Source organism: Callorhinus ursinus, unplaced genomic scaffold, assembly GCF_003265705.2.
Source record: "Callorhinus ursinus isolate GAN/ISIS: 27379988/994484 unplaced genomic scaffold, GSC_fseal_2.0 scaffold10, whole genome shotgun sequence".
NCBI lineage: Eukaryota > Metazoa > Chordata > Mammalia > Carnivora > Otariidae > Callorhinus > Callorhinus ursinus.
The window spans coordinates 74,601,908-74,618,222 of record NW_027397072.1 but is presented as its reverse complement, the minus strand read 5'-3'; the positions used below and the strand labels follow the sequence as shown (position 1 = coordinate 74,618,222).

Below are 16,315 nucleotides of genomic sequence, written 5' to 3'. Positions count from 1 at the left end.
GGGAAAAGCTTCACAGAAGGACCAAGATTTTGAGCTGGGATCTGAGTTTGAGAAGATGATCATTTTAGACAGAGGATATCATGGAAAAAACAATTGAAGGGAAACTACAAGCTCTTTTGGATGTAAGAAATAGGTTTTTAGCCTCAGACTAATGCAAAAATTTTCAAATGTGTATCTCCAAGTATAGATTTGAAGAACAGCCAATGAACTCGATGAGAATATTTAAGGAATATTTTATTTTTTAAAAGATTTTATTTATTTATTTGAGGGAGAAAGAGAGAGAGTGCACGAGCACAGAAGAGCAGGGTGAGGGGCAGAGGGAGAGGCAGACTCCCCGCTGAGCATGAAGTCCAATGTGGGGCTTGATTCCTGAACTCTGAGATCATGACCTGAGCCAAAGGCAGATGCTTAACCGACTGAGCCACCCAGGTGCCCCTTAAGGAACAATTTTAAATAAAAAGTCCCTTTCTAACAAAGCAGTCTAAATATCCCGCTATTACACAGAGAAATGCTCTGACCAGATTTAATAATTTGCTTATAATACAAATTACTTTCACTAGACGTATCAAAGTATCTCAATTTCTTCACACACAAGATTTTAACTATTCCACAAAACAAAAACCAAAGCAACTTAATACAACTAAAATCAAAGCAGGCTGTTTTAAACATTAATGACTGCCCCTATCAGCAAGACAAGAGAAACTGGTCATTTGACAAATACTTAGCAAAAAACTGTGCATATTTATATATTTGCATAATATTTATGTTAATATATTATTTTTTGTCAATAAAAAGCTGTAATAAATAGTATTTTGTAGTAGTAATAAGAGATCTGGAGTATTTTATTAATATTATTATTAACTCTCAAGCACCTAATTTTACTAAAGACGTTTTGGGCTAATTTTTTACTATACTCTTTAAAAACACTATTCTTCCTCTTCTTTTCCACAATTCCAACTATTATCCCAATCAGCCATTTTCTTTCTAACATGCTAATTTTTACGCATATATCTCCTCAATTTTCTTGCTTGCTAAAAATAGAAGTCCTTCAAAATATCAAAACCACATGCTTTTGTGATGGCCCATAGTTTCTTACCTGCACTTCTCAAATTAGGGTCCAGCCCTGGCATCTCTTTGTTAGCTTCAGGGCTGACACTGTAGATTGATGCCCCTGCTTCACTGACGATACTGAAAAGAAAGAAAAGGGGGAATATCATTTTCCAAACTTTCTGCCTGGTCAAAGAAAATTAATGAAGAAGACTGGGCATCATAAGGAAAAAATCTGCAGGGCAAACTGCTCTCTTTATATTTCAATGGTACCTATAGCATTTAATTTTTCATAAACATCAAGTGATCAAGTAAGGTTTGTGTTTGTCACAGAGGAAATACACAGGTTTAAATCCATAACGAATTCATTCAGTTGTTTTCTGTCAGTAGTAATGACACAGTTTATAGGTGAATACAAAGGATCCTTTCCCCTAATGCCAACTTTGAATTTCCAGAATATACTGAGATTCTTTATGTTTATTATCTATTGTTGACTACCACTTATGACTCCCAACTGAATTAATCATTCTAAAGCATCATGGAGAGCACATACATGTGTGTGGATATGTGCACATGTGGATATATACAAAAACCACCGCCATAAACACTGCCATGATCACTACTCAATTATGATGAACAACGACAATGTGAATAGGAAAGAGATCAGATAGGATATTATCCCACTTCTTTTCAGGAGGGTCTGAAATCATCCTTTTAGGAAACTTTAAGCCTTTCATTTCAGGCAGGTGTTAAACCATTTATTTAATCAAAGCATCACACACATTATCCTCTTCTTTGGCTCCAAATACTTTACAAACCAGGATGGGAATGCTCTTTGACAGTGGACAAGTATATAGTGGTTGACATCACTACAGTTTATTTAACATTTTTAAGTTAGAGGTTTCCTTTTTTCAGATTTTATTTATTTCTGAGAGAGAGAGAGCACGCGTGCACATGCATAAGCAGGGGTGGGGGGGCAGAAGAAGAGGGAGAAGCAGACTCCCCACTGGGTGGGGAGACAGATACAGGGCTCGATCCCAGGACCCTGAGATCATGACCTGAGCCGAAGTCAGACACTTAACTGCCTGAGCCACCCAGGTGCCCCTAAGTTAGAGGTATATTCTCTATGACATAATATGCAAAGAAACATCATCTACCCGAAGTATTCATGATACCTGTGGCTCTATGACAAGACCATCTAGGTGTCAAGACTCAAAAGCAGAAACATGTTTGTGCTTTTTAATTTACTCTTAGAAACTTCTTCCTTTCTCTGTTCCTCAATATTTACTTTAATTGTGAGACAAGTTTAGTGGATAACTTTTAACATATTGCCCCATTGTAACAGCTGAACACTGATAAGAAAAGTGTGAAAAAGTTAGTTTGCTACCCCTGTCTTTGAAGAACTCTTGACTGAACTTAGACAACAATCATAGCCACCAAGACTTGAGAAGATTATTTTGGGGAACATGAAGATTTATATTTTTTGCAACCAAGTCTATTGTCCTAAATTTCATAATAGGAAAAATTAACACTCTGTAATTGTTTACCCTCATCAATACTATCATCATGATACAGAAAGAGGTAATTGAGTGCATATTACACACAAAGTACAAGACCAACCACTTTGTATACATTATCTCACTTAATCCTTTTATGGTGATTTTTTTAAAAAGATAAGTAATATGCCCAAGGTCATTTGGCTGGTAAGCTACTGAGCTGGATTTGAACTCTCATCTGCTTTAAACCTAAGTCTGAACTCTTAACCAGCACACACAAGTAATTTCTGAATAGCTTCAGAAACCTCTCATTAAAATGAAAACCCAGGGGTACCTGGGTGGCTCAGTCCATTAAGCGGCTGCCTTCAGCTCAGATCATGATCCTAGGGTCCTGGGATCGAGCCCCGCGTCGGACTCCCTGCTCAGCAGAGAGCCTGCTTCTCCCTCTCCCTCTGCCTGCCTTTCTGCCTACTTGTGCTCTCTCTCTACGTCTCTGTCAAATAAATAAATGAAATCTTTAAAAAAAAAATGAAAACCCATATTTTTGTGCTAAATAAGGGTAACAACATCTTTTTAAGGAAGAACCATTTTCTTCCTTTCTTATATGTCTAAGGTAGAATCTAAAGCACGTAGAAGGTCAAATATATTCTATAATTTCAGAGATGGACTTTAAAATTAAAAGGTAATTGTGCTTTTTCTCCAAAATAAGATTTAGACTCTGCTCATCTTCTACTATGTAATGATCAAGGAGAAAATGTAATGTCAAATAAAGCTTGAAGTGAAGAAAACTCTTAATGTGGCATAATAGGATGTTAAAACCAACACTCTAGAAGGGATTTTTTCAGTTCCATTATAGTGGCACTTTCTAACCAGGGGCCCTTGGTCCTCTGGGCAGGGAGAAACAGGATTAATTAAAACTGCATACAAAATACCCTTGTTTATGCATTTTTTTTCCCTAGGAAAAGGGATTATAGTTTTCAGTGATTACTTAAGAAACCTGTAACCCCTGAAAGAGTAAGGAAGCACCATCACAGGATAAGAATATTCAGTCACTGGTCATGGAAAATATGGTTTCAAGCACAAATCAACACTCAGTCTAACAAAGTTTTTTCTAAAAAAAACTCGATTATCCATGAAGTGCAGGCTGGACCTATTCTTAAGGGAAAAGAATATTTTTAAAAAATTCACCACAAATTTATTTTCTATCATTTCAAGAAGACTCCAAAATTGCCACTGTTAGGTAAAAGGAAATGAAGTGGTAAATAAAAAATTCCAATTAACTGTGGCTTTTAGCAGTTTGGTACCTGAGAATATGCTGGGTGATTCACTGTCTCTTGGAAGTTGTAATTCTCAATAGACTGAGGGGAACTGTTGCAAAGAAAAACACTCAGATAATAAATATTCCTCCAAATACCACACTGCCACTTCTTTTAAACAGAGGAATACAAAACAGATGTGACATACTGCACTGAAAGATTTTAGATTAACATTAATATTAAATCAATACAAAATGTAGTAAATTTCATATGCTTTAGTTATTAGACAGCATGGGTCCAATAAACAGGTCACTACTAAGCAAAGAACAGAATGCTCCAATAATCTAAATGAACAGAAAAACCTCAACACTGATTTCTTATACAACATATAAGAACCTAAGAAGTTTATGTGGCAAGAATTAAATGAAACAAATCAAGCTGAGATTGGTGATTTTTTCCAGGAGAAGTTGCGAAGAATAAAAGTTTATAATGATCCCACTCCCATTTTGTTCATTCCCATCTGGATGTCAAGGATAGAGACTCAAAAACTATGCTAGATTTTATAAGCCACTTTCTGTTTATTCCAAGTTTCCCAATAAACTATAGAAAAGTATTCCAATTATCTCTAATATATTTTGAGAAAAGCAGAAATGAACTTTACATAAAATTCAGACAGCTCATGATTTAATAAATATTATATTCCACAAAACAAATTTCTCTCAGGTATAAAGAAATCGGGCTCATAATGTTAGCAATTTGATTACTTTATTTTGCCATAAAGCAGACAAGACTCAGCAGAATTTATTATTTGGAGGGAATTTAACTGACACAGTTGTAAATGAACTGAAGGGTCAATATTATTACAGTGCTCTGAAGCCCCTTCAAACTGCTAGTGCATACAAATAGTTAAATGCATACATATAGTATCTCAAGTGTTAAAAATATGTAAGTACATTTCAGAAGCTACCATTGGACTTACATTTTACCAGATATATATGTTAATGTGCTAATGCTCTATAATTAAATAGGTATTTTAAAAACAATCAAATTCAGCAGGATTTTAGGGTCTTTTTTACTTAAAAAAAAATACAAACCATACACTCAAAACTAAAAAGCAAGTGAAATGCCCACAATATGGATGCATATACTTTTAAAACCATTTTTAAAATTTTTAATAAAAATTCTTAAGTTAAAAATGCTAAAATGTTATATCTCAAGTAAAATTCAATGACATTACATAAATTGACCATTTATCAATATAATTTATTTTTTTTAAAGATATGTTTAAATTACGTTATTTAATAAGTGTCTTCTGTTAAAACAGACTGTATGTTGATGAATCTTTTAAAACCCGGTTTACAAGCAGTTTTCTAATAGTGACTATTTGTTCTGACAATAAAGAGAATGGCAATTTCTTTTACCAAACTGAGATGGGGTGGGGATTCTTTTCATGAGACAGGAAAACTAGCTGTTTGTTTTTTTTAAGTTACTAGGCTAATAGTTTTCACATTCATTTACAAGGTTACATGATGTCTCCTCTCTTCTCCCCATTTCCCAAATACGAAAATAGTTTTGTTATTTTCTCTTATTTTAAAATAAATCACATGCTTCCTTATGTTAACAGGAGAAATTTAATTCAAAGATAATCTATTTAAATGAAAATGCAGTTATTTATTAAGATATTAAAATCAGCCAGGATATATTGCTTGAATCAATAAAAACTGATGTGTTCTTAATTCTTTTCAAAAGTACATTAGAATTCCTCAAACTTTACTGTTACCTAACAGCTTTCTTCTGCCCACCAAAAAATATGCACTAAATAGCTTCTACATTAAATGCACAGCTTATTTCACTAAAGTTTTTAAAAACGATTTATCTAAAAACCGTTCTTCCAAATTTTCAGACTGAGAAACATTCATACAGAGAGAGTAAATGGCTTGAGCTAAGTTTCCCAACGAGTAATAGAAGGTGCTAAAACAGCTAGCCAACAGAGACCTTGATTCTGTGCTCTGCACATGAGATAACCCATTCTGAAGTATGAAAGGACAGCTGATGTACTTTAGGGATAGGAGACAAAGCCAAAACCAAAACACCGTGAATAAAAGGGGGTCTAGGATTTAATGTTTAAAGGATAAAGTTTATGTCTAAGAAAATATCAAAGCAATTTTATGATGAATTGTCATTTCAGGGAGTCTCAAATGAGCAACATACAGCCACTTTAAAAGCCAGGGTAACCTGGTGATAAGGAAGCAAAGAAACAAGCAAAATCATACGCTGTTAAAGACGTTTAAACTGTAGAACTCTTTCGGATGGTAGCTTGAAAATATAGATCAAGTTATAAAAATATGCAATCTTTCTGAATCAGCTATTACATTTTTAAGAATTCATACAAAAGAAATTTTAAAATACACAAAAAAATGAAAAACTGCTACTCAAGCTTTTACTGAAAGAAATTGAAAATCAAAACACCTATCATTACAGGGTTCATTAAATGAAAAACTATACTGTCACTAAAAATTAGTTATAAAATATTAAGTGAAAAACATGGTTATATGACCATGAGACCAACTCTGATATTTTAAAATATAGACCTATATAAAAAGAAGAAAAAAGAAGGTTTATGTAATATAATGTTAATAGTATTTAAATGAGTTATTCCTTTGATTGCATTCTCGTTTCTTTAAATTTTTCTGCAATAGCCATGTAATATTTGTAAAAAGAAAAAGTTTAAAATTTAAGTTTAAAATAACAACTGTTGTTAATTGGCCAGGAAATGGGATATCACATAATGCCCAACATTTTCTTTTATTCTACCAAACTTTCTTGTATAGTTATTAAAGTTATTTTGCACTTAATCTGGGTAAACATATCATTTGTTAGGAATAACTTCCATACATGTCTTCTAGATCTCAAACAATAACATTTTATGATATCGCTGTAACATAAAAGAAAGGTGGCCAAGCAGAAAAGTCAAGAATAAGTTCTCAATCTGTATACATAGACTAGATAAGAAACAAATGTATGATGAAAAATTTTACAAGAAATTACATATTATATATCCTTAAGTTTTACTCAGTCCTTGGCCTCTGAACCCACCACGCAAGTTATCCTTCATGATTGCCAAGGCACAATCAATTCACTACCCACAACGTACAAGATGTGAAGTGACAGAGTAGTGTGCCAGGAAAGTAGTGCGTGTGGAAAAAACACTAAAAGCAAAATATGGTGAAGGAGAAAAAGAGAGAAAAGACATACAAGCTCAAGATTTCAATGACACCAAGAAGTTTACCTTTAGATATGTAACACTGGCACCATCTGGTGGAAGACCAGTTAGAAAGAATTCAATTGCCAGTTTAAAAAAAAAAAAGAAACAAGAATTCTAAGCCTTCTTTCAAAAGATGAGCATTTTTCAAAGAGAATAAGACTAGCAATGGTACAGTAATCACACACAGGACCCATAATAAGCCTGGGAGAACTTAAAATGTCTACCAAAGGTGTATGTACTCCCCGACGGACATCCTACCATATCTTACCCACAGAGCAAGGTTTCAACAGTACAGAATTCCCTCAGCTACCTTTCCTTCAGTGCCCGATACCACATCAGATGAAAAGAACACTTTCCAGCCACAAAGGAAACCCAAAAAAGGAAGATCCAAATTAGCGACTATGCAGCAGAACTTTAATTTAGAGTTTAAGGTTCCTCAGAGCAGCACCAGCTACCTATCCTTCCATGCTATAAATACATGAACAGCATTGAGCACGAGAATCTGATTCTGCTCTTTAGCATCAGAGGTTTATGTGCACAGTGATGCCGAGCCTCTACAGTGGACCAGTATGGCAAAACATTACACTGAAATCACTGTTGCTGCTGGCAGTGGGCCATTCAATGACAGAGATGACAAAAATCACTGGTGTCTTCAAATGCTGTTACAGGGGAAAGCAAATCAACAAACTGAAAGACAAAAGAGGATGGAGAGCTTGTCTCCCATCTGGAGGTAGAAGCTACTTCTGACCAAGAATGGCACCAGCATAAATGATCATCTCAGCTACCCTCCACAGTAAGCATCCCTTTTATTCTCTCTTTCCCTTCCCTTCACCTTCTTCTGCTTTCCTTTTTAAAAATCCCTCCTTTATTTCTTTTGTTTTCCCCATCTACATTTGAGACCAACCAGAAGTTGTTACAAGTACTGCATGATACCACTAAGGGAGCTCAAGAAAAAGCTGCCACAAGGCCTGGAGCCTGCGTGGTGTCAGACTAAGCAAAAGGACAGAGCCTCCTGCTTCCAAGACAAGAAAATGGGGCAAAGAGAGGAGCACTAACTACAGAAGAAAGTGTTGTCTGCAGCAGTAAACACTGTAACTGTAAACATTCCATGTTCATGACTGACAAGACACAAAAACTGAGAGGGCGGGGAATAAAGACTGAACTGATTTTATAGTGAAAATGTCCTTTGATCAACATTTTGAAATGTATTGCTCTAAAGATGAACCTACTTGCCAACAGTCCAACCCACACCAAAAAGTATGCTTCTCCTGATTCTTACATTTTATTCCAAAACCAATTATCTGTATTTGTTTATTCTTCAAAGGCAATTCTATTCAGATATAAATTTGAGAGTTGAGAATTGTGTTGAATTTTCTTACAAAGGGAAAAATTTGCCTCATTAACTCATCTTTTCACCTTTTCTAGCTTATATACATCTACGCAAGTTTATCCACTAGTAAATACGAAGAGTGCAGATTGTTATGGCATAGACTTTTTAGAATGAAACTTATCTCAAAATATTTTATTCTTTTATTATCCATCCAATAACAGAAGTCAGAATCGGAATTACCAATTTAGAGATATAATATTCTAATATTTTGCTAATAGTAAGTGTTCAATAATGTCATACTGATTATTAAAAGTTTTAAGAACAATAACAAAAAGGAGAGAAGCAAAGGAAACGAGATAATGAAAAGTAAAATAAAAACAACAATAATTAAAAAGAGAGACAGACACTGAGACCTACTTTGCCAGCGAGTAGTAGTCCCGTTCTTATTACCCACAGTGGAATAAAGTTTTGGAAACAACAATGGTTTATGCTACATTCCCCAATACTCTTCTAAATATTACCATTGACAATTTCAGTGAACTCCACTAATAAACGATGCACATTGATTCGCTTGCATACCTTGTTACCCATTCCTCCTTTTCTCCCTTCTCATATTTGTTTTATTCCTAACCATCAAAACCCCTACTTTCCTCTGAAGTGATTTTATACCTTGGCAGAAGTCATTGCCGGTCCTGGCTCCCTTGCCCCGTTAAGGGAGACCCTATCTACGAACTTCATCTTACACATGCACCACCTAGCAGCCTGGAGTAGCCTCAACCTTCAAAATTTCCTTTGGCCACGCAGATAATGCTGGGGGAAGGGAGGAGAAAAAACAAACCTGAACACACATGCCAGGCATAAGACCACTACTCTAGATCAACCAATTTTCTAATAGTAGTTTTTAAAGTTACACTGAACAGATGGAGGGAGAGAATGAATTTCAGTTCAGCTAACTGCTCCGTTTACTTCTTTATCTATAGTCAGATCTTTACTTTTTGGGATCACTGCACATTTCTGGCTCTGCTATATTACACTGTGTAAATATTTAGGAGAAATAATTCCTTTCAAGGACCTAAACTTCCACTGTCGTTATGGCAAATGAACCTGTTTATGCTATGTTTGTTAAGTAACAGTAAGCCTAAAAGAACACAGGAATTTACTAACATATGTGGTACACAAACATCACAATCATAAAGCTTCTCTTGGGGACATCGCAAGAACATGAAAGGCCAGTTTATTTTTGTTCCCATTGCCCTGTAATTTTCTTTAGCTCTACTACAACAGTCCTTAATTCAAACCTTTCCTGCAGTAACAGGAACAGAGTAGACTGAATGTACATAAACTATACCCCAAACTACCCTCATCTCCATGTTTCCTTCCGTGATTCTAGAACAATGGTTCTCAAACTTGATCCTGCATCACAATCAGCTGCAGGCTGTTAAACCGAAGCTAGCTGGGCCTCACCCCCAGAGTTATTGCTTCACTGGGGCCAATAATTTGCATTACTAACAAATTCTCTGGTGATATTGATGCTGCTAGTCCTGGGACCACACTTTGCTTTATGGTTTTATTGAGGTATGATTTACATTTCATAAAATTGACCCATCTTAAGTGTATAATTCAATGACTTTTAGTAAATGTTATACAACCATCACCAAAATCCAATCTCAGAACATTTCCATCCCCAAGATAGTGTGTGCCCATTTACAGTTCTTATTCCTACCTCCAGCCCCAGGTATCCACTTTCTATTTTCTGTCTCTACATATTCACCTCATCTGGACATTTCCTATAAATGTAATCATAAAATATACGGTCATCTATGTCTGGCTTCTTCACTTATGATGTTTTTGAGATTCTTCCATGTTATTGCATCAGTGTTTCCTTTTTATTGCTGAACAGTATTCCACTGTTCTAGATATACCACATTTTATCTATCTACTCATCAGTCAATGGACTCTGGGGTTCATTCCAGTTTTGTTATTAAGAATAATGCCGCTACAACTATCCATGTACAAATCTTTGTGTTGAACACACATTTCATTTCTCTTAGACAGATTTCCAGAAGTAGAAATGCTAAAGTATAAATTTATGCTTAATTTTAAAAGAAACTGCCTTGGTGCAATGAATGAGTGCTGCAATTTATTCATTTCCATGACGATACTTGTTATCGTCTTTTTGAATAGCTATTCTAGTAGCTATTAAGTGGTATCTTTTTACTTGTAGTTTCATTTACATTTCTTTAATTAATGATGCTGAACATTTATTCAATGTATATGTTGACCTTTTCTAATCTTCTATAATCTGTTGCTCATTTTTAATGGGCTTGTCTGTTATGGAGTCATAAGTGTTCTTTATGTATTATAAATACAAGTCTTTATCAGACACATGATTTGCATACATTTTCTCCCAAATTTTGGCTTGCCCTGTCATTTTCTTAATGGTCTTTTGAAACACAATAGTTTTTAATTTCGATGAAGTCTGGAACGATACTTTAAGAACCACTGTTCTAAAGCTTCAAAAATTCAAAACACCAAACCCTTGAAAAATGTGAAAGCTGAGTGGTTTCCCATCTGCATAAGCAAATGTAAATGTCACTCATATCTGCTTTTCTGTTTTGTTTCCTTTTAGCAAAGGCTATTACAACTATTATCCTAAATATATTCACCATTTTCAGGAGGAAAAGAAAATTTGCAACTAACTGGCTTTAATATATTATGGAATGAAAAATTCAGCTGCAAATAGGCCGAATTATTTAGAATAGTGGATGGAATGCCAGCACTAAAGAATACGAACTTCTGAGCCAGTGTTTTCAGAATCACTGATCAGTCCTATGGCTCTTAATGCTGTGCTTAAAGCTTGTAAGAAATATGTCTACACAATAATGGGAACAAAGATAAATGGTGTACCATGGTAGAGGGTATAGAGAAAAGAGCATTCCCTGAAAGATACATTTGATTTATCTTGATGTTTTTGTCTGATTTTATTAGCCTTCTTCACTGAAGATTTAAAGATAATTAATATATCACTACAGCCCTTTCTTTGTTGAAAAGCTATTGAACTTTAAATTAACTTTAAATTAAAAGGAGCCAAAGATGGCAACAAAAGTTCTAATCCTGTCTAGGACCATAATTTGCCAATGTGTGAAACATACCTCAAAAAAATACCAGATAGGTTTAATTCAGGCAGAAGCAATGGTAAGATTAGTAGTTTCTAAGGTGAAACCCAAAATACTCTATGTTTATTCCTTGATGATTATCCACATCCAAAAAGGAAATCATAAGATTAAGAAGCTTACTCAACATTATTTCTATAATCATGACCTGAGCCACATATTCTGTGATTTTATGGAAAAACCTTAACAATAGGAAGGATCCAGTTAAAAGATGAAGAAAATCCTCCATTTAGGTTTGCAACAAGAGTCCTTCTTTATATAATTCAAGTTAACATAGGATGTGAAGCAAGAAGCTTTGTTCACTGTAGAACTACCAGGCTTCTACTAAAGTGTTTTCGAATATTTATGTTCTAATACATGGATACTGTTGGTAACATAAAAGCCATTAGTCCTCACTGTCTTCCAATTGCTGGAGATGTATTTTATATTTCTACTAACTTTCATATATTACACTACAAGGAACAAGCCTATCAGCCAATATTCATTCTCCCTTTTCCACTGAGCCACTTCAAGCCACTTCAAAGGAAGCTGTCCAAAGAGATGCCAGAAGATACAGTTTCACAGGTGATCCACAGCCTCTGAACACAGTCTGGCTCCCAATAACTTAACTTTTAGGCATCTTCTCACCCAACTCTTGTATTTTTTTGCAATTCAAAATACCTAGAGTCAGTGGAACTTCTCTCCCAAATTACACCCAGTTAGGGTATCACCATCTCTGTGATGTTACTGGGCTTGAGATCCAACATAAAGATCAAGATAAGAGAAACAGAAGAAAGAGTTTACTCAATAGCACATAGCCGATTATGATTTATCCATAAAACTGAAAGGTAAGGATAAGCAAAATATAATAGTGTTTTAAGCCTTCATTTTGTACCAGAGTTCAACTTCTTTCCTCAGTCATTTAGATACCAGTTACCACAAGGAACAAACTAATCAGGTTGGCACTTCTGTCTTTTAGTCACCAATCTTTCCTCTGGGTGGCTCAAGGTGGAAAAAAACAGAAACAACAGGGACCTCAAATAGGATGTCTTACTCCTGGCCATTTAAGATTTGACAATCATTAGTGTGTGCATATAGATGGCAATATGATCATAACAGAAGCTCATCCTTGAAAATCTGCAATTTCCTAGTGAGGTTCTTAATAAAAACGAGGAACACAGAGGAGCACTCTGCCCTGACCCTCACCATTTATCCAGTGAAATCCATAAAATAATCACTAAAACCTTTGTTTATACAAATAGCAAATCAGTATCACACCAAATAGGTATAAAGGAGAGTAAGACACACAAACACATACGAACTTCTACACAAACCCCGTGTGCTCTCCAAAGCTAGGAGAACTGTACCATTTCGGCAATTTATCCATGTATGAACAAATGCCCTCAGTTGATTCCTGGGAAAGGGAAGAATGATCAGTTATATCTGTCTTCACCTTGCTTGCGAATCTTGACATTTTTCAGCAAGTAAAAGTTCCAAATGGCAGGTGTCAGAAGGCCTTAGCCTCACATGAGGTGCTAGAAGGCAGGAAAGCAGCAGCAGCATGTGGTCATGTCAGAGCTACACAGAAGCTGCCTAGAGAGCACATTCTGAAAAGAGCAAACCTCAGACGTGGTTAAATCAATCTAGTGCCAGATGCCACTACTGGAACAAAGCCTCGCTGCCAAAGATTAGCTGCCCAGAGAAACATTCAACTCAAGACTCTCACAAAAGGGAAAATAGCTGAGTGCAATGGCACCTGTCCATATCCTGGCCATCTGATAATTTGGTCAAACTAGACCCTTCCATGCAGAGAAGACAATGGCCACAGAATCCTTTGTTTAGTCTACAGATGGGTGTTATTTTTGCAAGGCCCTTTTCAGTTATTCTAAAGCAATAATACAAATCTGCTGTATTTGCATAATTATAGCTTTTTGAAAGTGCTTTAAGATCTACTAACTCTAACTTCCTATAAGGAAGTCAGGATCACATTTTACCTATGGAGTAAGAGAGAACCAAAGAACTCAAGTTAGGCCAAGATCATCTGAAACCAAGACTTAAAAAGAAAAAATCATCTCCAGAACTGTTCGGTCAGACTTCTTTCTGTTTAGGTATCTACTCTCTGTCTGTTCCTCCCTCTCAATCATCTTTTCACAGGTTTTCACAATAATAAGAAAGTTTTGGAACTTTTTGAAAGTTGTTTGTGAAGGTCAATCAATAATCATTTCGTTCCCAGAGATTAATGTAATTGGCATGATGGTCTCCGTTTCTTCTCAGATCTCACTCTTAAGAAACAGTAATGATTTCTGAGGAATATTCAAAGCAGGAGATGCCGAAGAAGCACAAAATATGTCAATTGTTTAGGGTGGAACATTCACTATCAGGTCATCTGGTTAGATACATCAGAAACTAAACAAACTAGGATTCTCACTCAGAGAAGCAGTACACAATATAATGATATAATCCATAGAAAAGAAAACCCATTATCATTAGGATTTTATGCTCTATTTGAACATACAAAGGGATCACTGTGCCAAAGACTGTTACGTCAAAACACCTGATTTACTCCCATACCTCAAAGGACAAAGCATAAACATGAACCAGGACTTCACCTGGATTCAAGTTATAAATTGTTTTCTTCCTACATTTTTACTTACTATGGCTACACCACTGAAATTCATTTATTTGCCATATACTTGTGCCTGTTTCCACACTAAAACAATTCACTGGAATCTACGTTATCTCGTCTTGCCTTCTAAGCAACCAGTAGTACTATTCTTCAACTGTTTGCAGTTGCTCACATATTTTTTTCAATTTTGTATTTTTAGATCTTATTCTGATCTATATTCAGATCTTATTTTTATGTAAAGGATAAAGTAAATATCAAGACACACCCAAATTCACTTAAGGACTCAGAGTACTCTCACATATATATTCTACTATTTGAAATCAAAGGTATTAAATACAACTTAAAAATAAATTAAAGTAAAATTTTCTAAATTAACTTCTTGCTTATCACTTAATCTGAAGGTTTTCATTTCTGTAAAACAAGTTATTTTGATATGATTATTTTCCATGTCTATCTTTTTTCCTATACACTTCGCTAACTTAATTGATTCCAGTGTTTTTCTGCTTTACCCATTGAAATAGAGGGATTTGTTTTTTCATTTACATTAATAAAAACCAATTTGTGTTCACGTTTGGGGTATAGCAAAGATGAGGGTTGGTGAAAACAAAGTGTGAAGCTGTTGTCATGGTACGATTGCTCAGAATCATGCAAATGGTAAACAGACACATGAAATGGACATACTCTGCACTAGAATCAGATCTGGCACAAATTTCAACTAAATACAAGCAGAACTTGGACAAGCCATATACAGGTATCTAATAATTTTCAGTATCATGAAAACAGTCATCAGTTTCACTCCCCAAAAAAGAGCGAGCACAAACTCAGGCATTTCAGTGCTAGTTGGCTAATGATGCAATCTCTTCAATTAAGCAGAAGAACAAAAGAAAAGGCTTATGAAAATCATTGAATGTTCTCTGAAACTTAAAAATAAATCCATATGCAGTCAATTCTCTCTTTGGATCTCTAAAATTTTCTAATACCTCTGATGGTCTCCCTGGCCATTTTAAATATTGGGCCTTATTTTTGGCAAATGTATCTTATCTCAACAATCCCCGATATTAAGAAAATCATAAGCAGGAAGAAAAGGACTCTAAAACCAACAAATGAATAAACATAACCTCCTGGTCTAATCTTACCTAAAAGTAATGACATCTCCCCAATTCCTTCATAAAATTTCCTGCCCCCAATTTTTAAAACCTGGCCACTAGATATTTACATAATTTTAAAACCACAATATACTAAAGTTGGATTGTTCAGATGTTTAGTCACACTGTAACCTACAGATATATATACACTCTTTAAAATTAAAAACAAATCTAAAAATAACACAAAAAAGAAGAAAGCTAAAGCTGTGTTCTTGAGATTCCCAAAGGTAAGAAAGGAAAAGAAAGTTATAGCTGTCACTTAATATGTACTTAACACCATGTGTAAAGAAAATCTGCGATATAATCTGATCCTGAAGAATTTAAACTACAGACTTCCTGATTCTCCAGTGCTGGCAATCACCTCCAACAGTAACTGTGCACAATGGCTGAAAAAGCTTTTAAAATTATTTTATTTCCCCTAAGTTTGTTTAAGTATGAAGTCTCTATTCCAAAGTAAATTTTAAATGACTTGATGTTGTTCTAAAAATACATTTTATATTAAAGGGCTCCAGTGAACTTTTTCTGTTAATTTCAAGTTTTCTAACTCAAACTTGAATGACTGTAAGTCAAATTACAATCGCTAAAGTAATGTTAATGTAGCACATCACATACTGGGGAGTCATATTCCAACATCATTTTCATTTGAAAGTTATAAAAACAAAAACAAAAACATTAGAATACAAACCCAAGTGAATGTTAATGTAACTATGACTTTTTAATTTTTTTTTAAGATTTTATTTATTTATTTGACACAGAAAGAGCACAAGTAGGCAGAGTGGTAGACAGAGGGAGAGGAAGAAGCAGGCTCTCCACTGAGCAGGGAGCCCGATGTGGGGCTCGATCCCAGGACCCTGGGATCATGACCCAAGCCAAAGGCAGCCGCCCAACCAATTGAGCCACCCAGGCACCCCTATGACTTTTTAATTCTTAGAGGAAAATTGGATAGTGTTGTTTCTTCTGTATGTGCAATTATAAACACTGGATTGCTAAATGTAATA

General features: G+C 35.1%; 1 protein-coding gene across 3 annotated transcripts in view; it reads right to left on the bottom strand.

The window, feature by feature from the left end:
- The window catches only part of SRBD1 (S1 RNA binding domain 1), a 200,271-nt gene that overhangs the window by 90,961 nt on the left and 92,995 nt on the right, over window positions 1-16,315 (bottom strand). For all 3 annotated transcript variants that reach the window (XM_025868898.2, XM_025868899.2, XM_025868901.2), the window contains exon 15: window positions 1,097-1,188. In XM_025868898.2, coding sequence (XP_025724683.1) covers window positions 1,097-1,188 — 92 coding nt within the window. The remainder of the gene's footprint in view (window positions 1-1,096; window positions 1,189-16,315) is intronic.